This window comes from Ambystoma mexicanum, chromosome 2q, assembly GCF_040938575.1.
Source record: "Ambystoma mexicanum isolate Mex_15411 chromosome 2q, UKY_AmexF1_1, whole genome shotgun sequence".
Lineage (NCBI taxonomy): Eukaryota > Metazoa > Chordata > Amphibia > Caudata > Ambystomatidae > Ambystoma > Ambystoma mexicanum.
In genome coordinates, this window is record NC_090924.1 from 752,817,251 (window position 1) to 752,840,241 (window position 22,991).

Genomic DNA, 22,991 nt, shown 5'->3' on the forward strand with positions numbered 1-22,991 from the left:
GCCAGACAGGCTCAGCCTGACAACTGACAGTACAGGAACCTGAATGGACATGCCTCTCTTTGTGAGGGTAGGTAATGCCCTCCTCCATGGACATCCGCACCACAGGCAGCTGTCCTTGGCCCAGGCATCAAAGGAGAACACCCATTTAAAGTGAGTAGCCTCACACCAGGGTGCTGCATTTCTAAAGGCCTTCTGATCCTAGTAAGAAGGGAAGCGGTGGGACTAGAGTAGATGGGGTACTGTACAATGGAGGAAAACTCACTGCATATAGCTCTTCTTCCTGTCCGCCCACTTTCCTAAACAAAGAGTCCACTTCTGTCAAGAAGGGCCAGGTGTCAGACATCAAGATACTTTGCAGAAGCGGTGTGATCCCTGAGGTTGTCAGGCTTAACCATTTGGAAGGCTGTAGACTTCTTTGGGTACTCAGCCTTCAGCAAAATAGGAGTCACTCCTGGACCTAGATTATCTGCCATCTGCTTCTTGTGGCCTTGCTCATTGCCCATTTCCTCCTCCTTACCTCTCCCCCTTTTCCCTCACTAGTCTTCAGCTCCTTTTCCCCCTCAATGGTCCACACCACTCTAATCAGGTTCTACTCCACCCCTGCCTTACTTGCTCTTGTCTTCTCTTCTTCCTCCCCTCCTGCAGCATTGTCACTCTTACCAGCTTTAATCCCAGTCCATTTCCCTCCTCCTCTCACCTCATTCACCTTGCTCTCTGACACCTCCCTCCACTTATCCTATACCATTTTGCAGGTTCTCTTAACTTTACTCCTGCTCCTCATCTTTCGGAGGTGGGATTTACCCTCCCCCTTTCTACTCCTCTTTACCTCCTTCACTGCCACTCTTGTCACCTCTAATTCCTCCCTAAATCTTCCCTCCTTGCCATTCTGTCAGGCACGATCCTTCACCTCTTGCCTGCCACTCCCAACGCCATACACCTAGGTCAGTCTTTCCTCTATATAGTCTGGTAGGCTGACTCACAGGTGTTTGAATGGTTTGATTTTACCTGCGTCACTGCTGCAAGTGTTCTGGTTGACACTTTCCAAGGAACTATAAACTGCCCAGCGCCTCAAGCAGGTTCATACAGTCCGCCATCTTGTATTCATTTTCATAGAAGTAGCAGTCCTGGTCACGCGCAGACTCTGGGAGCATGTGTCTGCATGTGCAGAGACATGCACGAACGCAGTGGGTAAAATAAAGGTTTCTCAGTCGCGCTCTGACTCCCACAAACGGCAACTGTTGTGCATGTTGACAGCAGCCACTACACAATGACTTTTCTGAAACCATTCCTCAGTTCAACAGAAACTTGCATTGTCCGGTGTTTGAGATCTGTCTCTCTTCTAAGATACTATTCCAAAACCCTAGAGCGCGTAGTTTTCAGCTCTCCTCAATGTCAGCTACTGCATATTTTCTGCTGGTCATGCTAACCTTTAATCTTTTCTTATTCTTCTCAACCTCTCTGCTGCTTTCGATACCATCAACCATTCTGACCTTCTCTCAAAACTCTCCAATAGGCATCAGGGACAATCGCCCCAGACACTTCCAGGTGTCCTGGAACAACCTTGCCTCCCTAACCACCCCGCTTACTGATGGCGTTTGCAAAGGGTCAATCCTGAGTCCACTTCTCTTCACTCTGTACCGCTACTCTTAGCGCCTTGATCTCCTCGAATAGCTTCTCCCATCACCTCTTTACTGATGACACTCAGATAGTCTTCTTCTTTCCCTCCTTATCAGACGAGCCATGGTCAAAAAAGTCCAACTGTCTCTCGGCATCAAATACTCAATGGCATCTCACTTGCTCGTACTCAACTCCACTAAGACTGAAGTTCTCTACTTTCCATCCAATCAGGCCTTCTCTTCCGCTCACCCTGTTCTATTGTTCTCTCATGACTACCTTCCCTACACTGCTTCTGCTCGCAACCATGGTGTCTTGAACCAAGCTCACAACATCTCGCTCTTCATCTTCAAATCTGCCACTACTGCCAGACTTAATCTCCTCAACATCAGAAAAATAAGGCACTTCGCCCCTTCAACACTGCCAAACACCTGATCTCCTCTTTAGTACTTGCTCGATCAGTCTACTGAGCCAGTCAACTCTATGGCCTGCCCAAATATGTTTTTTCACCGCTTGTCAAAGTCCTCATTGTTAGGGAGAATTCTCTGTTTAGGCTGAATTTCCTAACCTAGTGAGTCCCCATGCAGCTTTGCTGGATTTCTGGAGTTTGTTTTTTTCTCCTGCTAAGAGTGAGACTCTTTTTCTCCCACTCTTGGACATGATTTATGGTGTTCCTTTGACTGTTAATGTGTTTTATGGGCTATGGGGTCCTTTACTCCATAGGGTCTCATGTGTTTTTACTTTGTGTGTTACACAGCACCCTCCGTGCAGTGACACAGGGGTGTCATAGTGACACCCCACCATAGACTCATACCCTGGGACTGACTACTGTCTCCCAGGGCATGTAAAATCACCATTGGCTTTACTAGTCCCAAATTATTAACAGAAACCAGTACAAACCATCATATTGTGGACGTACTGGTCGGGGCAATTCGATTGCCCCGGGGTCTGTTAGTCGAGGGGGCACGTCTCCGTCCCCCCTGATCGAATTTTGGCTGGTGGCAGTGGATACTACTTTTTATATTCGACCGCGAATATATCCCTATGGGATTTTCCCATTGTTCGAGGCTACCAATTTTAATTATTTAATTCTCATAGCCTCGAACATACCGCTGGTTTATTTATTTAATATTAATTCGCCGGTTGGTATTTTTTGCCAGGACTCGATTCTAAAATGGCGTTTGTGTTCTCTTCTGTGACTCCACCCCAAGTCGAGCCCTTTGTTCCACTTTTGGCGGGCTTCTCCACAGAAGCCTCCAAAAGTGGTGCCACTCTGTCTGGCTACCACAGGGGGTGTGGGGAGGGGGTTTAGGCACCCTGGACTGAGTTACCTTGGTAACTCAAGTCGCACTCTTGTGTGATTGGCATGTTTGATTGACAGCTAGGCTGAATGAATGGGGGTTTGCTGCATAAAAGCAGGGCTTTGGGGACTGGAACTTCAGAAGTCGCCACAGGACCCAAGAATCCGACGAGGGAGAAGATGAGCCGACCTGCTACGGCGACACCACCGGTGGAGCCCTGCGAAACCGTCTCACTACTTCCCGACGACAGAGAAGATCTCCCTGCTGAAGAGTCTTCTTCCCCTGACTGGTGGGCACAACCAGTTTACCTTCTTTTCCTCGCATCCCAGGACGTCTTGTGGTCGAATTGCCCGTGCCAAGCACCCCGGCAACCGGATAGCCACTTACCACTGGACCGCAAACTAAAGGACCCCTCCTTTTAACTGAGAATTCTGCGGCTGGTTTCTTCCCTGGCAGTGCAACGGACTCCTGTCTTCCTCCCTAACGAGATCCTCTTTTCCCCCGGACGAAGCACCGACTTGCATCCGCTGTCAGGAACAACTGCCCCCGCTGGAGTATTCTCACCACTTTAAGGTGTCCGCCAGGCCTCCCTTTCTAAAGATTGCTACAAGGCAATAATAATCCCTTAACCTTCTGGACTGGGCTGGCCGCCTTGACCATCTAACTGGTCCCTTTCTGTTGGTCCAACTCTTTCTGAACCTTTGAGACTTTTGTGCACTTTTCAACCGTGTGACCTTGGACACATTTCGTTCTGATCCTCTTAAAGTGGATCCGGCCTTCTGAACTCTAACTTCACGGTTTGACTCTGCCTTCCTCTCTTGCTGTGTTCTTGTGAAAGTGTTGGGATCTGTTTCAATTTATACTCTGCTTTTCTCTCCCTTTTAAAACGAATTATTGGAGTGCCATCTGCGTTAAGCGCTCACCGCTGTCTGAAAATAAGTGGGGCTTTACTTAAGACTTGTCTAATATTCTTTTAAGGGAGTGTATATCTTTTAGTGACCGTGTTTTTGAACTGGTTAATATTAGTGCCTGTGTGTTTTACTAGATGTGGTTTTAAATAAATAATTATATCTCTTTTACACCAAAATAAATCATAAGACTGCAAACAATATCCAGCGTGTTTTGCAGCAGATGTCAACGGTACACAAAGCCTTCCTACACCGATAAGCAAGACATGGAGACCCTGGATACCGTGGTACCGTCCTCGACTACGGAAACAAGAAAAGCCAAGCAGTTCATCACAGCCAGTGAGTCGAGGGGAGAATTTATAAGAAACCGAACTGTGTCGAACAAAAGTTGCAAATGGCAAATGAAGGAAAGTTCAAAGAACTTAAATTAAGGGGAAAACCAGCTGCAGATGGGTGTCATGATGCCTACCCCCGGGGAACCAGACCAGGTCCAGCAACCCCGGAAGCAGGCATCAAGTTGTTATAAGCAAGCCCAAAAGCCCCTGCTAGGGGCTGTTTGGGTGCGGTCCTGGCGCCTTTGGCCTTTGGCCCCAGGCTCATATGGAGAGTCAGTCCTGGCGCCATAGGCGCGAGGCTCATAGAGTAGTACTTACCTGATGCAGACCATGCTGCAAGCTTACCTGGTGCAGACCATGCTGCAGAGCTCCAAGCCAAATGAGGCTTGGAAGGGACTATTTTACCTAGGGACTATTTTTTACTCGGGTGGGGCTGGGGAAGAATACTTACCTGGGACTACTTTGGAGGCTATTTAAACCACGCCCGAAGAGCAGCACACGCTTCGCGTTATTCTGCATCCAGCAGCGTAACGCTCACCGTGTCTGCAAGCCTGCATCCAGTCTTCTGCCACGCCCGCCTTGAGTCTGCAGCTCCTAGAAAAGGGGAGGAACAGAAGGAGAAAAGGTTAGAAGAGCAAACCTTCGATCCTTACCTGAATTCCGGATCCACCGCACCTTTCGAGCTGGAAGAAAGAAGCATTTACGCGCGCTGCCTCGCCTGCTCCAGCGCCGCGCTGAACTCACCGGCCTTCGCAGCATCCTCACGATCCACCGCATCCTTCTGCACGTTCCCGCCGCATTCTGGCACCTAAGGGGAACACAAGAACAGCAAAGGTGAGCCAAGGAAATAAACAGAGGCAATAGTAACTACCCCCATAGACTTACCTGATTACCGCCGGGGGTACTATTCCTCTTCACGGGTCGGCACAGCCTCCAGTGCATCCTCGCCGCACCCCGGCCCCTAGGGGGAACAAAAGGATGACAAGGTGAGACAACGGGACAAATAAGGGGAACTCTTCTCACCGCAATAGACTTACCTAATTTTACCGCCGGAGGCATAATTCCCCGAACTTCATATTTTCTCGCCACACCTGAATAAGGGAACAAGCAGCTTACATTCTGGCCTTATTTTATTGAACTGTGAATGATAAGCCAAATCCTTACCCGAACTTCGTCAGCTACCACGAGGAACTCTTCTCTGGGGTCAAGCTGCAAACTGCAAGGAATTGGACAAGAGTGAAAGTCAGACATGTGAACTCTTACGAATTACATATTTTTCGGAGTCAATATTGTTCTGGAACTCACCAATTCCTTCGAGCCAGTGGAGCAACTGGTTATCAACGCGCCCCTGCGCTCAATGCAGGATGGAGAGCTCATCTTTTCAAACCATCAGGTGAGACTATAAGAGGGGACATCAAAGGTGATCTGTGGGGAGAACAGCAGGGGGTGGGGGAAATTTACAATCAACTCCACGGATGGTTAATTCCCTTTCTACGTTTGCAGAAGAATATTCCTACGGGCCAAGAAAACAAAGCTAGGTGGGCCAGTCCAGTCCGTCATCTCGGCCCTACGCGTCACATTGGTGGAGACCGCAGCTGTCCAGTTCAGATCGACGCCTCTGTGGGAACCAGGTGAGCGTAACAAGGGGTCCGACACCACATGGGTGTACAAACCATAGACTCTGGTTGATTCCCCTATGGTTGAAACTACCAATACGAGAAGGCCCTAGGAGAAGTTCTAGGAAAAGGTCAAAGTGGTCATACAGGGGTCTAGCAAAATCCTCTGTACAGTCGAAAGCCTTTGACCGACAAACCATTGGAAAGCTGAGGAAGAGGAATCCTGCATGATGAGAAAGAACTCTATGAATGGCAAAAGTGAACCCGACCGAGGGATGCTGATAAAAAGGGGCGAAGCCTGATGCCTCAAGGAACATTGTGTTGACAAAGAGTGAACCCGACAGAGGGATGTCCACGGTAAAATGTTTAAAAGACATTAAGATTTGTGAATGTCATAGGTGAAATTGATTTGGGAAAAGCCGTAGTGAACCCGACAGAGGGAGGCAAATATCCAAGAAGGGTCTAAGCCCGGAAGAGGCGGATTCAGGGGTGAAAAGCCATCACCCAACATACATAAAGCTGTTGTGAACCCGACAGAGGGAGGCAAACATTCGAGAAGGGTCTGAGCCCGGAAGAGGGGATCCAAGGGTGACAAGCCATCGCCCACCAACATGTGAATGTAAAAAGATAACATTTTTGAATGCAGGCCATAGTGAACGCGACGGAGGGAGGTTGATATTCGAGAGGGGTCTGAGCCGGATGCGGGGGACCTACTGGTCAAGAACCATCATCCCCAAGTGCAATCAGAAAGGAACTGTTTAATATTTTGAACCTATCAGGTTCAAGCAAGAAACTTAACCACCGAAGGCCCTGATATTGCTAGAAACTTTTTGTGAATCTGAGCCCAGAAGAGGGAGTTCCAGGGGTGAAAAGTCATCACCCAACGTGCATACGGAAAGGAACTGTTATTTTTAACACATGAGGTCCTCGGAGGCAAGAGACTTTGTAGAAAAGAGACTTAACCACAGAAGATCCTGTTACCTAAGAACGGAACTGTAGTCTCGTGCTGGGAAAGCTCAAGTGTGTGCTGTGCTCTGGAGTCCCACCTTGTCCCGTGCTGAAAACATGGGAAAGGGAGACCCCCCCACCCCCGGCTAGCACATTCTCATTCTTTCTCTCTTTCTTTATCCCACACCTTTTTCTTGTATTTAGTTGTACAGTTTGGCAATTGTTTTCTTTCAGTATAGACCCTTTTTTATTTGATGGTTGTAGCTTGCTCCCATCTTAGGTATAGGTTTAGATTAGGTGTTTTTCCGGCTCACCTATACGGTTTAATAAACACCCTTGAACGGTGATCAGTTGGGTCTATTTTTACTGTTGCCACCTGTTACGCTCACCTGGTCTCTGCGGAGGCGTTGGGGGACGGTTGCATCCCTCCCTGAACTTGAATCACCCCCTTCAGGCCTCTTCCTCAGTAGAAAAGCTGTGAGTGGTGGTATGTGGTGATACTGCTCCTGCGTGGAGATAAGAGTGTGTGAGTATGCCAATCTGTGATTGTTGTACCTCTCGAACCCTTCAACCCAAAGTACGGTTTCTGTGAGCATACGCCGGCCTATAAAGCTCACCTGTGAATTATGGAAGATAAGCTCTCCGTCCTGCTACTTCTGGCAGGGGCGCGCAAATGGGATCTAGTTCCTTCACTGATCCCTGATAAGGATTAGTCCAGTCCAGCTGCGACTATGCTCCTTCTGATTGGTAAATCTTTCTTGAGCTCTGTTTAATGTCTTTATATATTGCTCCTATTTATGCCCGCAATAATGTCTCTCTTCTGTTTTCTTCCCTTAGGTGGATATGCGGCCTCAATGCAGCTTTGAGACGCGAGACACGGCCGGATGAAGATGGATGCTACCGCAATGTTCGACAGCAGGTAAGTGATTGTTTAAGGAAAACCGCAAAGTAAGGCGAAGCGCAACCTTAAACTGACTGTTTTTTCGATGTCTAACCTTGTCTTCTGTTTTTCCCTTGCAGGCGCTGCTGTCGACGATGGAGCGTGTCGTGCTGCGGTGCCAAGATGAAGATTTCGGCTCCGGAAAGTGTACAGATGAATACTTGGTTCGCCAAAGAGATGTACAGGTAAGAACAGCTTCCCCCAGTTGGTAAGTATGCTGGCAGGAAGCAGGATGTCCAGGAAGCGGGATCTTCAAAGGTAAGCCTGACCTCAGGCAACGGTGAGCGTTACGCTGCTTGCAAGTGCAAAATAACGCGTAGCGTCTGTCTTGAGGATCGGGGCAGTTTATATAGCTGAGATCGTGGGCACGGCCATTATGGCCGGCTACACCCTGCCACTCCTAGAGAGTGAGCTCGTGCGAAGGCAATCCATTAGGAGCCACACCCAAGAATACACTTGGGGCTGCTTAATGGATGGAATGTCCAAGGTTAATGCATCCTGCTTAATGGATGGAATGTTCAAGCTTAATGCATCTGAAGTACTATGTCCATAATAAAAGCTTTTTGGTGTTAAATGGATGTTCTTGTTTACTTTTGTTCATGAGCCTGACGCCAAAGGCGCCAGGACAGTGTCCACCCAGGTCTCCTGTGCATGCAGCCCCTGCATGCCTGTGCCCCTGACTTCATGACCATGACACCACCATGAGTTCCTTACACTCCCCCTTTCTCTGGAATGCTCTTCCTTTGCATTACTCCCACTCAATCACCATTTGAATCCATCCTCCTAGCTCTACTCCTTTATGAAGAACCACTTGCATAGCATTCTACGCCACATCTCCTTGTTCTTCTCACCTCCCTCCTCCCCACCCTCACCCTCTTCTCTCTACGACTACTCCACAGCACTTATCCGTCACCCCTTCATCCTAAAACGTCACACTTCCTCCACTATCCCGTTCCTATATTATGCTCTACTGTCTTTGTCCCTGGTTCATGTTTCTACCTCCCCTACATAATCTGGTTTTACATCCACATCCTTGCACCCATTGTTATGGACACGGGTCCTCGGCTAAGTAAATCAATGTTAAAAAGTCTTGTAAGCATTACTGTGCCATAAAGTTATTAGTTTCCCTGTACTTTTCATGAAATAAATAAAAATAAATCTGTTCATTGACAGCAAGCACATTGAACAGAACAAGCAGTGTTTCTTCCAGGGAACCTACCAGCAGGTTCTTTCTGGGCTCGGCCAGAGAAATCCTACGATGCAAAAAAAACTCCATTTTGCATTCATACCCAACCATGGACAGAGGATTTACCAGCTCTAAAGAAGGCATCAACAAAGTCTGCAGCCTTCCCTGCCGGACAAGATCAATGAACGTACTTGTTCTCCTGGGATACCAAATGGAGTTAGTGCTTCTGAACCTAACTTGTAGGTTTGGGTTTGCACCCTCCTTTCTTCGCGTTAGCCTGCCCCCCCCCCTAGATCTTGTACCCGGACTCTGTAGACGGTTATCTCAGTTGGCAGCACACTCCAGAGATTTCTCACCTTCCCAGGCTAGCGCATGCTGGTCGGGAAGTGGTCCTTGATGTTCTTGGTGGAGACTGTCAACATGAGGTTGGATAGAGACAGAGGAGCTTGAGTGATCCTCACAATATCACGGCCAGGGGCTATCAGAGCAGGTGGTGCCTACAAGCATTCCAGGTTCACGCGAGTCCCATCATACACCTGCCAAATTGTGATTGTCAGAGCCCAAAAGGGGCTAAAATATTTGGGAATACAACCTAATCATATCTGAGGTCTTGTCCATATAACCTGTCCACCAAAATAGAAAGGAAAACAAAAAAAGGGGGGGGGGTGGCTCCAACCACATATACTTTTCTGACACTATTATCCAATTTTGAGTGTCTACTAGTGGAGGTGAACGTATGTCCTGTGCAAGAGGCTCTTCTGTGGCTATTCCCTGAAGTCAGCTTTGCAGTGGCTACTTATACTGGTCGGCATAGGTACAACGGTGTAAGGTGTTGAAGCATAATAATTTAAAAGTCTTGCACAGGAGAGTTGGGTTTTTGGGCATTGGGACGATGGACAAATTTGATACTCACCAGTTTTATATTTTTGGATTAGATCGTTTTATATGTAGGATGTTTACTGCTAAATGCGTGCAAAGAATGTTGTAAATGGGTGGTCAGGTGGATCGTCTGAAGGATACTGCCTGACCCATTCCTAACCTCCTGTGATGTCTATTCTCGGTTTGCCATTTCAGGTCTCTCATTTCCTCCTCAATGATTCATGGTGATGGGATCGCACGAGTTGGTACTGTGACGGATGGAGTGGGTGTCTGAGGGTCTGTTACCTGATGTGCCCAAGCATTTTAGCTTTCCGAAAGATCACTCACCAGATTATAGTCTAGTGCAATAGTTAGGGGGAGGCTGGCCAGTCAAGCTGCAGATTTAGTACATATGCAGAAGCATGAGCACATTCTTCGGCTGGTCTCTCCTGGGACAAATGATTCATGGGGACGGGATTGCACGAGTTGGTACTGTGACGGATGGAGTTGGTGTCTGAGGGTCTGTTACCTGGTGTGCCCAAGCTTTTTAGCTTTCTGAACGATCACTCTCACCAAAGCAACATTTTCATTATATGTGTTGGTTTACCACTGGTAAGTTCATGCTGTTTTAGACAGATGGTAATTTGTGGGTAGATAGTTGCAATGTAGAATTTACTTCCATTATAAACTGAATGCAATTTGAAGCAGACCGCCTCTTTTCTAAGCATCTCACCATGATAGATTCCTAGGTCTTGTGTGTCCAAACACTTATAACACCCTAAAAGGAAGACAAAGAACTATACACTTGTAAAAACTTTGTGCGATCAAACTGCAATTCCAGAAAGAGAATATATTGTCCTTTTTAACAGAGAAGTACACAGACTTGTGACTGGTAAACATAGATGGATCCAAGATGAGGTAATGGTATACGCATCTAAGATAGGAAGATCAGTATGTTGAACTAATCGAGTGGCAGACTGAGGTGAACATAAATCAATTGTTCAAAGCGTTGAGCATTGACCCCATCATCACCTGTATTGTTTGATCATTGGCACCCAACTGAAATTAAGAAAAGTCTGTGAAAACACCACAGACAGTTACATCATGGCAAAATACATTTATCAAACAAAAACATATTTGGGCTTTTCATCACAGTAATTGAATAGTATTGAGCAATAATCATAAAATATGTATAATTATTTTAGATCAAAATCTGAAAAGGTTTACCTTGCGTAATGAGTAGCTTATTTCAACCACAACTGCAGCAAGAAGTGTGGACAGAACTCCATGGTGAACATCTGTGCATACTAAATGCCAGCACTGCACCGTCTGGATGAAATCTCCCAGAGGTTCTTGAATAGAGTGAAGCAACTGGAGAAAAAAAAACAATACATTGATGGCCAAATTAGCTGCTTTTTAGGCAAGTGATATTTTTGTGAAGGTGTTAATCGATAGACTATGTAGAAGGACGTTATGTATGGGAGGCTCTTTTAAAAAAAGATATTGTACATGATAATGAATGAATACAATATAAAAATACATGCCAGATCAAATTGTTTTGCTGCAGATACCAGAACACATCCAGCAGATGTGGTAGAAAAATCCAATAACAATTAAGAAAAGAACAATGACCAACAGTCAACCTTCAACTCTGGGCGTTAACACGACACAACAAAAGGTGAAAGAAATTTGCCTTGAGAAAGGAACATCAGGGAGTAACCACACAGCTGCCCATCTACTATCAGAAAGATCAGTTTGACAGAGGAAGCAACACAAAGCTCAGCCATTTAGAAGAAATTATACAACTTCTGAATGAGAGCCACAAGGGTTAGAGGTGGCATCCCATCAGACCGGCCAAGAGCACAATGATCGAAAATGGTGATTGGAGGTTGTACCTTCTCAACAACTACCCCCAACAGAACAGAACACTAGAACAGAAAGGATGGTTACAAGGTAGCAAAAGTGACCGTTTTTCAGCTATTGCAGATTTAAGGACAGGTAACTCCCCCTAGCGACAACTGTGCCTCTGGTTCACAGACCCAAACAGGGATGAGCCAGGGTCATATTTTCATAGCAAAACTGTTCACATAAAAACAAGCCCAGGAAATAGGTGCGCCACTGACCATAACAAGCATTTCGCCCAAGCTTCAACAAGCAGTCCTTCCTAACTGCCTAAGCAGGATCTGATTGACAGATAGATTTTTATCAGGGATTGTGGGCAGATTGCCTGGAGGCAAGGGGGACTACAGACTAGGAGCAAAAAAGTCTCCATTGTCAGTAAAGCATTTTACTCCTACCGTACATCCAGTTCTCTCAATACTTATATGACATTTAAATGAAAGATGAAGAGGGCGGTTGGGCATAAACCTAATTTGGACAAATAATTCTCTTTGAGAACAGATTGGCCTAACTATACAGCTGTGGGCAAAGTGTCCAGTGTTTAATGACTGCATAATTCCAGCAAATTTGCCTATCAGGCCACCCTGTAAATAACTTTGAAAGCAGAGGCATGCAACCAGCCGCACTCTGCATCTGAAGATGGGATCGGAAATAAATGATTTACTCACCGTAGTGACTAACTTACTCCTAGTCCATAGCCAGAATCCGCCCACCGACGCCACTCCTCAGTCCCCTTTGACGCGTTGAAGAATATTACCATTGCCTAATGAAACCAGTTTTATTAAGGGGGAGGATGGTGGGACGTATGTAGGAAAGGGGACTATGGACTAGGAGTATGTTCGTCACTACGGTGAGTAACGTATAATTACTCCTATGTTCCGTCCCCTTTCCGCCATACTGTATGGGCGATTACAACTGAATGTAGCCCCAGGGTGGAGAGGTGACCCTCCTAAGAAAACAAGTTCCTTAATAATGCATGACCAAATGCTGCATTAGACCTGGAGCTGGCATCCAAGCAGTAGTGCTTGCAGAAGGCCGAAGGCGTAGTCCATGTAGTTGCCTTGCTGATGACTTGCCACGTAACGTGCCTCTGGAAAGCAACCTCTGTGGCCTTGGCTCTGATAGCGTGGGCACGCATATTTGCTGGGAGTGGTTTGTGCTGCTCCTCATAAGCCTTTTTGATGGGCGTAACCATCTATCTTGGTATGGAGGCCTTGGAAGTTTGATACCCTGACCGAAGATGACAAAGAGCCTCTGATTTGCGGAAGCTCTTGGTTCTGTCCAAGTAGCATGTTAGAGCACGCCTGACATGTAGACAGTGCAGTACCCACTGAGCCTTATCCTTAGGGTCCGAAAAGAAATTAGGTAGCACGATCTCCTCATTCAGGTGAAACGAGGAGACTACCTTAGGTAAGAATGCGGGGTGAGTTCTAAGCACCACCTTGTCCTTATAAAAAGTAGTATAGGGCTCTGAAGCCACCGCTGCCTGGATTTCACTGAACCTGCGTGCAGACACAAGACTCACCAAGAGGACTGTCTTAGGGTTTATGGTCTTTCCATCGAAAGAGTTTGCAACAAAACCCTTTCCATCGAAAGTTTTGCAACAAATTTTCTTTTCATCAAAGATGTGTGTGTGTGGGATAAACGCATTTTTTGTATTTTTTTATTTTGGGGGGGGGGGGGGATTCACCTCCCCTCTAAACCCCCTGTTTTTTGCCTTTAAAACCCCATCCCAAATCAAATGTACCCTTTATCCCACACACACATACATTCGATGAAAAAAAATATGTTGCAAAACTTTCAATGGAAAGGGTTTCGTTGGAAACTCTTTCGATGGAAAGACCAGATACCCTGTCTTAATGGTGACTAGCCTGATGTCGGCGGACGCCTTTTGCACCAAATGGTTTATGCACCAAGGCGCCCAAGACTACACTGAGGTCCTGCACCGGGTGTGGCTTCTGGATAGGTAGGTAGAGTCTGGTGAGGCCCGCCAAATGTCTTAACTATCGGGTTGGAGGATGGAAAGACCTCCTCCTCAGAGTTCTGTTAGGCTCCGATGGCAGCCAGATAGGTGCGGCATGTTTCTACTTGCACCCCCCTGAGTGTGTGAGGTGTGCTGAGAAGGATAGCACGTCGTCCAACGTTCAAGTCAGCGGATTGACTTCCTTTGATTCTGCCCAGCGACAAAACCTAGTCCACTTGATCTTGTACTAGCTCCTAGTAGCCTCGCTCCTAGCGCCCTATATGATGTCTAGGTTAGCCTTTGACAGACGCAGATGCTTTAATATGACCTGCTCAGGAACCACGCTGCAAGGGCTAACCTCTGGGGAGCAGGGTAGATGACCGTGCCTCCCTACTGAGATAGTAGGTGAGCTGGGACCAGCAGAAGGTGCATCAGGAGCTGATCCGACAGTCTGAGCAGCTCCGAGAATCATGGCCTCGCTGGCCACCAAGGAGCGATCAGAATGTTACGTAGGTGCCAGGACTCCCTTATCTTGCAGATTAACCTGTGTACCAGGGGAGTGGGAGGGAAGGCATATGCATTCATGTTGTTCCACTGTATCTGAAACACGTTGCCAAGAGAGCCCCAGCCCTTCTCCTGCCAGGACACCACCTATTGGACCAGGTGGCAAAGAGGTAAACCTGAGGAAGACCCCCATCTGTTAAAGATCCGTTGAAGGACCCGTTTGTTCAACTGCCATTCGTAATTGTCAGTACCCAGCCTGCTGAGCCTGTCTGTCTCCAGGTTAGACTGTCCCGGGAGGTGGATTGCTGCCAAGTGTATGTTTACCAGAGCCGACTCCCAAATGCTGACTGCTAGACCTCAGAGGGGAGGGGACCTGGTGCCACCCTGCTTGTTGATGTAATACATGCTGGTGGATCTGTCCGTTTGAATTAGGATCGACCATCGGGAAGAAGGCTTTGAGAGCGAGCCAGATGGCCATCAACTCAAGCCAGTTGATATGAGCTTCCTGACGGGACCAGGCCCCGTGGACACTGTGGCTGTCCAGGGTGGCTTCCCAACCCTCTAGGGATGAGTCAGTGGTGATTGTAACCTGCAGAGCTTGTTGCCGGAAGGGCCTGTCTATCCACTCGTAGTCCCTGCTCCACCAGACAAGGTCTTGGTGGAGCTGAAGTGGGATGCTGATAAGCTCCGCCTGGGAACCCCTCTCCTAGCTATAGGAGGCTGCAAAGTGCAGGTGCAAACATCTCATCTTGAGCCTCGTGTGTGGCACTGCTAGGAGAGATGCAGCCATGATGCCCAGGAGGTGTTGGTATCACCATGCTGAGGTCACTGCCCTGCTGAGAAAAGGCCCCGTGGCTCTCTTGATGGCTGTGATCTTGTCCTCAGAGGGAAAAACTCTCTCGGAGCTCATATCGCAGATGAGGCACAGGAACATTAGATTCTGTGTAGGCTCCAGCTGTGACTTCTTGAGATTGACGGAAAATCCCAACCCGTGTAGCGTATTCATTAGGGTAGAGGTGGTGTGTTGGACTGCCTCCCGGAGATCCTGCCCTGATGAGCCAGTCGTCTAAGTATGGATAGACGTTGTGACCATGGGCCTTGAGAAGGGCTGCCATCGTTGTTCATAAGTCCATGGGGGCTGCGGTGAGGCCAAAGCGTAGAACCTTGCATTGGAAATGAAAGCCCATGATCCTGAACCCTAGAAAGGACTGATGGGGCTGCCAAATCGGGACACGTAGGTATGCATCCTTCAGATCCAGGGAGAACATTTAGTCTCCCATGCGCAAAGTCTCAGCTATAAGCGCTGGGTTAACCATCTTGAACTTTTGAAGAGTTAGGGAAAGGTTCAAGGTGGAAAGGTCCGACACAAACCTCAGGCCCGGCTGCTGCTTCTTGAGTATGGCGAAAATCTGTGAATAGAAGCCCAGACCCCAGACCCGGCTGGGAGGCTCAGAATTCTACTGCCTGACTCCTGACGAGCGATCAAATTTCTGCCAACAGAGTTGCTGTCCAATCTGTGGGAGCAGAGGGGGGGGGAATGAGCGAGAAGGAGGGATCGGTAGGCGGTAGCCCGTGGACGCTAATGAGAGGAACCAGGGGTCCGCGAACCTTGTGCGCCAGCATTGGGAGTGAAGGGCAAGTCTGCCCCCCACCGGAGACACGTGGACCCGGATGAGTGTAATATGCTTTTTTTCTCTCTGAGGCAGAGGCGGAGGAGGGGGACTGAAAAAAGCCCTTATTCCCCGCCTTGTGCTGTTTGTGGCGGTGTTGGCTTGGAGTCCGGTCCGGCTGTCTGGACCTTCATTCCTGGAAGCCTCAGAAGCCGCTGAGGCCCAATCCTTGTCGGAATGCTGGTGTGCCTGGCTGTAGGTATTAGGAGTCGACTTGGTGAAGATAGATAAGGATTTTGCAGTCTGGCAACTGTTCTTATCAAGTTCCTAAATGGTGGGGGAATGGAAAAGGCCGCCACCCTCAAAGGGTCCAATATGCGCTCCTGGACGTCCGGGTTGAACTTGGTAGCCCGCAGCCAGGCTGTTCTTCTCATGTCAGTAGCGATGCAGATGGCAAGGCCTGAGGTGTCTATGTGGGCCATGGTGGACTCCATTATGTCCTGCGCCACAATTTTTGCTTCCGCCAGCCCCGCCTTGAAGCACGCCTGACTCTGTACCAGAAGTTCCGGAAGGAAATCAGCTATTTCCCGCCAAAGCCTTTGATTGACAGCAGCGAGCATAGCGTCCACATTGGATTGACGAAAGGTGCAAAGAAGCGTTGGAATAGACCACCATTCCATATGCCTCAAAGATCTTCTCCACCTTAGCCAGGAGTGCCAAGGCTGAGGTAGGAGAGGATGATTGCGGCTTGGAGTAAAGTGATGCTGCGGCTATCATTGAGGAATGTGGCTGAGGTTGTGCCGACAGCAAGAGTGGATCCTCCTCCAATTGCCTGTACTTGGCGTTGAGGCGCCTGTTGGTAGGCTGCGCCGAATGGGGTTTAAGCCACCCTTTTTTGGCAAGAGCCACAACGTCCTTTTGCATTGGAATCCCCGTTCTAGCCGCACAGCGTAGAGTGAGGACCTCTGCCAGGACCCCCGCCTCGGGTTGTGGGTGCCCCAAGTATTCGGCTAGACCGGCATGCAGGTTCATGAAATGCCTTGGCTGACAACGGCGTGTCGGGGTCCTACTCCTCATTGGTGTCCACCGAAGTGTCCTGTTGGTCTGGAGCAGCTGGAGAAGTACTGGGCGCCAAGGGCCGACGTGTACTGACTGGAGCCGGAGGCTGCTGTTGAGGCTGATACAGAACCGCCGGAATTGCAGGGGGACGGTACCAGGAAGCTGGGGCTGCACGTGGCCCTGAGGCGCTGGAGCCATGGGTGTAGCAGCCATGGGTGCTAGCGGCAGAACTGGAGGCAGGACTTGAAGGAGCATGTCCCTGATCACATCCTTGAGGATGACGCCCATCTGCGGCGACCTCATAAGCCTGAGGAACTTTTCAAGAATCCTGTCCTCACAGGCTGGTGGGGCGCTTGGTGGTGAGGGCGTAGGCTCCGGGCCCTGAGGTTGCTGAGGCCTTGGCACACACTGCCTTGCTGCATGCAGGGTGTAACTGCCTTGCGACGCATAAGGATACGCTGTCGGCCACGTGCCTGGCGAAGACCAGTCCCCACCTAGAAATGAATTCTCCTACCTGCTGCCCGAAGGGGGATGGTGTCGGACGACCGGCCATTTGTCGGGCTGCATGCCAAGTGCCTGTGTCGTGACGCTTGCTGCGCTGGACCCGGCCTCTTCCTGGACTCTTGGCCATGGAGGTTGAGGCCTACCCTGCACCTCGGGGTAGGCCTCAACCTCTACCGGGGCCTGGTAGGCAGCGTGCCCTCAGGTGCGTCGCCTGTAGTGCTGCGCAGAGGACAGAGGTTATCTGAATAAAAGACAAAAAGACAAAGATGCTTCTCTGGGGAAGAGCGCATGGAATTACTAGGCCGAGGCCTAACCCAGGAGCGCTGGTGAAAGCGGTCCGTTCCAGTCGATGCGGAAAAGAGGAATGAGGAGTGGCGCTGGTGGGCGGAGTCAGGGGAGCGCATGCTCCCAGGGCCACGCCCCAGCGCACCTCTAAATTTAAAGAGAAAGAAGATTTCTTCTGGTGAAAAAGGTTCCATATTCCGTCCCTAGGGAGGGAAGCCCATACATGATGGAGGGAAGGGGACGGGACGTAGGAGTACTTGGACATGTAGATCTCCTGGTCAATGTGAAAGTCCCACCAGTACTTTTGTCATGAAGGATAGATAGATGTCTCTCAAGGGCTACCACTTATGAAAAGCTGTAGGATTCTGCTGCTGCAAGAATCAGTAATTTGCTGAAAATGTAGGCCATGCTATTGTTGACTAAGAAACCACAAGTAACTAAACTGTGGCCATTGGCTCAACTGGCATATGGGACAACCTGGAATAAACAACATTTGGCTTCCAAGGAGGAGACTTCATTGGAGAGATCCCATGTAAGAAGTGCTCTAAATGTCTCGTGACTACTGGATTGGTTATATAATTAGATTTGGTTAAGCCAGAATGTCTATATTGGGGGCCACTTTTTGGGGCACATCAACTTTTTGCTTTCCCCCCTGTCCTTTTTGGTTCCATGCTCTCTTATTGGTAACCAGAGGGACTTCTCCTGAAGTCCCCAAGCACTTGCGTCCCTTTCTCGTTAATGTTAAAGGATATTTGTACCGTGCACTATCACCACCGGAATGGTCCCCTGGCGCTCTGGCAGATCTGAAAAGAAAAAGGGGGTGGGGGTGAAGTTAGTGGGAACGAGCGGGATAAGTGCAAGCGAGCATTGATGTGATGTTGGCAGCTTCAGTTTGGTTAACACCGTTCGCTGAGCTTGCGGCTGCTTTACCGGTTGGTAGCCGTTGTGTGCTGTTGTGGGAAGCTATGTGTGGTTTGTTTTTTTGTTTCGTTGTAGTAAGGTTTATGCGGTTTCTTGTGCTTTAGGGTTGTGGTTGTGTTTGGTTAGAGTTTGAGAGGTGTAAGCAGAGGGATGAGATTGTAAGTGGGAGAAGAGGAAGAAGCATTTCTTGATTATTGCGTTTACTTGTGGTTCTAAGGTAAGATTGTTGTCCATTAGGACTCCCAGATTTGTTACAACCTTAGATGGTGTGGGCACAGTTCCCATTTCAGTCGGCCAGGGAATGCAGGTGGTGTTCTCTTGGTTTTTGGATATAATCATGATTTCTGTCTTTCCTGGGTTGATTTTCAAGTTGCTGGCGTTCATCCAGTCAAAGACTTCTTTTAGAAATTCTAGTAGGGTTGAGTGATCGGCTTCAGTATCTTCGATTTTGTAATGATTTGAGTGTCGTCTGCATAGTTGTAGCATGTAATGTTGAATTGTTAAAGATCCGGATTACTGGCGTCTGGTAGATGTTGAAGTATAGTGGCGATAGTGAGGATACTCGTGGTTCTCAGCAGTTGTTAACTCATGGAGTAGATTTGAAGGGTTTTATACATACAGTTTCTGCTCTGTCTGCTAGGAATGATTTAATCTAGACTAGTGCCATGTCGGTTATACCTATAGCTTCCAATCTTTTAGCTAGGGTGTCACGGCTTACTATGCCTTACTTTCTTACATTATGTAAAAAGGAATATTAAGTTGGGTCCCCCCTAAGGTGCCCAGAACCAGGAGTGCCTCTCAGGCTTCCCATTTTGGTCCTAGGGTGACGATCAGGCTGCACAGGTTTTAGGGAGTAGGTTGGTGGCAGCTACACTTTACTTTTGGCATCACCAGGGGTGCAAACCATTTGACTGCATTGGCAGCCCAATGCACAATTTTTGGTAGCAAATGGGGGACCTTTTTTTTTAAATCCTGCTCTCTGCCATTTTAAGCGTATTTGTCTAGGTGAGCACGAGATAGGATCAAAATTGCCGTTCTGACCACATGGGCTCTTTGTGAGCCCATAATGGCATCCTCCAGATTGGTCCTAACTGGTTTAGGCCCTATAGGATCATGGACTATCCCTTGCTGTCGGGGTGGCTAAGGCTGAGTGGCGGTCCTACTGACCAAACATTATGGTTGGTCTGAACCTCACTCCTGGCCCCGTTTAGGAATTGGTTTGCTGGCCTGGGGCAGCCTCAGTTTGCAAGAGTATTTAGTGATTGTCCTGCCCCTGCATCATGCTCATTGCTTTCCTGTTCTGCAAAAAGGAGGAAGCAGGTCTGCTGACTGGCAGAAGGAGATTTTTTGACACAATGCCTGCCATCTCATACATTTATAACCCTTATCTGGCCAGACTGACTAGATACAGTGGTTTAGGCATATCCAGCCCTATTTGCTTTACTCTAGAGGTCCTGTCTGGTCTCCTGCAGTCTCCCCACATCTGCTGGGTTGAGCCCTTCACACCACAACGGTTTCTGGGCCATTTTACCACTGCCACGCACTGTTTACAGCCACAATTTTGGTGGTTGAAGTCTCAACTTGCAGACAGATATTTAGCTTGGGACATCCGATCGGTGCTACCAGCCACTGTCTCCATCCTGGGACCATTTGCTGCTGTGCTGCTGCCTTCTTTTGTTCACCCTGATGCTGGGGGCAGTTTGCTCAAGTCCCCTCTTCTCCTTGAAATCGCCCTCTCTGCATTTTTCACTCATGGCTTGAAGAACAAATTACTAACCTCTCGGTAATGTTCTTTCCGATGGATGTTCCTGCCGTGGATTCCTCCTGTGATATCCATATCCCTGCACAGCTGTTCTCAGTAAATGTTACTGTCGCCATGGGGTGGTGCGTAGCTCTGCTTCCCTCCAACGCCCTTATGCATCCAGCACAAGAAATCAAGTCAGGCCAGTTTAAGTAGCGTTGCTGCGCCCCATGACCTCAGTTCCAGCCTTTTTCTCTAGCACTCCGACGCTGAGGGAGTGCCTCTAGAACCAATGGTGTATTAGCTTCCCTCTAGAGGGGCAGGTAGGGAGGGCGATGATGAATTTGTGGCAGGAACATCCATCAGAAAGAACATTACAGAGTGACAAGTTATTTGTTCTTCTAACAGATTCTTTCCTGCCACTGATTTTTCATCTATGATCGATTCCCAAAGCAGTGCGTAATATGGAAGAGGGAGGAAGCATGGACACAACCTAAACTGCCCTACCAAAATAGGCACCCTGGCCCGCAAGGGAATCCAAGCAGTAATGCTTTGCCAACGTGTGCAGTGATGCCCATGTCCCTGCCTGGCAAATGTTCAGAACAGGGACCCCACTCTGCAGGTTGCAGTCTCTCCTTTGGTAGAATGAGCCCGGAGACCCTTCAGGTCCAACCTTCCCAGCTAGATCGTAGCATTCCGAGTTGCAGAGAATGATCCACCTGGATAGGTTGGTTTGGTCACAGCCCTGGCAGCACCAGTGTAACCACCAAAGAGCTGGCCATCCTTCCTACCCTCTCTAGTACGAGATGCATAGAAATTAAGGGTCCGTACCGGATCCAGTCGATGCAATCGTTCTGTCTTGCAAGGGTAAAGTGGAGGGAAGAAAACAGGAAGATGGAAGTCCGAAACCATCTTTGGCAGAAAGGAGGGTCTCACTCTCAAAGTTACCTTCTCTTTTTGAGAAAAAAAAAAAAAATAAGGGGGTCAAACCGACAAAGCCTGGAGCTCACTCACCAGTCTCGTGGAAGTCATGGCAACCAGGAAAATCACCTTAAGGGTGAGCAATCTAATAGGGCCTGAATGAAGGGGCTCAAATGGAGCACACATAAGAAATGTTAGAACAAAATTCAAATCCAACACCGGAACCACAAACTGGCGGGGAGGAAACTGGTTGCACATACCCTGCAAGAACTGCATAACACTGGGGATTGTGAAAAACAAGCTCTGTTCCGGGGACCTCCAACACAGAAATAGCACTGAGGTAACCATTCACAACGCCAATCTGCAGTCATTCTAGGTCCAAAGAAAGCGGAACATTTAACACAGGGTAAAGAGGACAGGATAAAGGATCCAGGTCCCTCTCCCGGCACCAAATCAAAAATGTAAACCACATGTAAGCATAAATAGATTTTGCAGTGGGCCTCTGTTGCCAAAAGGAGCACATCAAGGACGTCCAACAATTCCCACTCCTTGTATCTCAGCCTCTCAGTAGCCAAGCCTGAAGGTTCAGGCTGCTGAGGTTCGGGTGGAGGACCCGCCCGTCCGACTGGGAGAGCAAGTCCACTCTCGTCAGAAGGCGCCAGGGAGGGAAGATGGACATGTCCAGCAACTGCAGATACCACGTTCTGTGGGTCCAGTCCTGAGTGATCAGGATTAGCATGGTTCCTAACAGACGTAGTCTCTTGAGGACCAGAGGGATGACAGGGATCGGCAGGAATGTATAAAAAGAGGTTTAAAGTTCACTAGCCTGGCAATGCAATCCCGAAGCTCCATGATGAGGAAATTCCCTGGAGCAGAACACACAATTTCTGTTGACACTGGAAAGAAAGAGGTCCACTTGAGGGGTTCCCCAAAATTTCCTGACAGAGCTCCCACTTGTGGGAGGTCGAGGTCTGTCTGCTCAATTAATCTGCTGTGATGTAGGAGGCCATGAGGACCAGAAGGCGCAAGAAGGCAGAGGTTCAGACTTGTGTCTTTGATTGTAGGACATTCAACATCCAGAACATTTTTGCTACCCAATCCTCGGGCGGGAAAGCCCTGCCCAGTATAGTTCCAAGACTGCCCCAATAAATGAAAGGGACTGTGCCGGCTGAACCTGAGACTTTTTGAAGTTCAGGGAAAAGCCCAAACTGTGCAAGAGTGCATGTATAGAGTCATCTCGGTAGGGAAAGACATGGATGGCCTCCCTTATGAGTCGAGCCATTACCACTGCCAGAAGTTTGATGAAAACCGTGGGTTCTGACGATCGAACGTGAGGACCCCGAATTGCTAATGTTTTTGGCCTACCACAAACTTTATGTACTTCCTATGCTTCAGATGGATCGGCACATGGAAGTATGCGCCTTGAAGATCCAGGGAAACCAACCAATCCTGCAGATCGAGGGTTTGCAGGATCTGGGCTAGAGTGACCATCCTTAACTTATCCTTGCGAACGAACAAGATTAGCAGCCACAGATCCAGAAGGGGATGCAAGCATCCGTCCTTCTTTAGCACCAGAAAGTAGGTGGAGTACCACCTTATTCCTCTTTCTGAATGCAGAACTAGTTTGATAGCTGACGGACCTCCTCCAGCACAGCGGGGTACAGAGAAAGAGGGGTGGCCAGTGGTTGGCTTTGGAGAAAAGGAAGGCAATACCCCCGATTGATGACCTGTAAGGCCCAAGCAACAGACATGGTCTCGGACCACTCCCTGCTGAACAAGGATAGCCTTCCCCCCCACCGGTGATATGTGTTGAAGGCCATCACTGAGGTTTGGTGCCCCTGGAAGCCGAGCGGACAGCCGCTGTTGCACACCTCTCCC

At 48.6% G+C, this 22,991-nt stretch overlaps 1 protein-coding gene across 1 annotated transcript in view; it reads right to left on the reverse strand.

The window, feature by feature from the left end:
• The window catches only part of NCAPG2 (non-SMC condensin II complex subunit G2), a 1,155,695-nt gene that overhangs the window by 154,347 nt on the left and 978,357 nt on the right, over positions 1–22,991 (reverse strand). Inside the window, exon 24 of the mRNA XM_069647980.1 lies at positions 10,934–11,077. Coding sequence (XP_069504081.1) covers positions 10,934–11,077 — 144 coding nt within the window. The remainder of the gene's footprint in view (positions 1–10,933; positions 11,078–22,991) is intronic.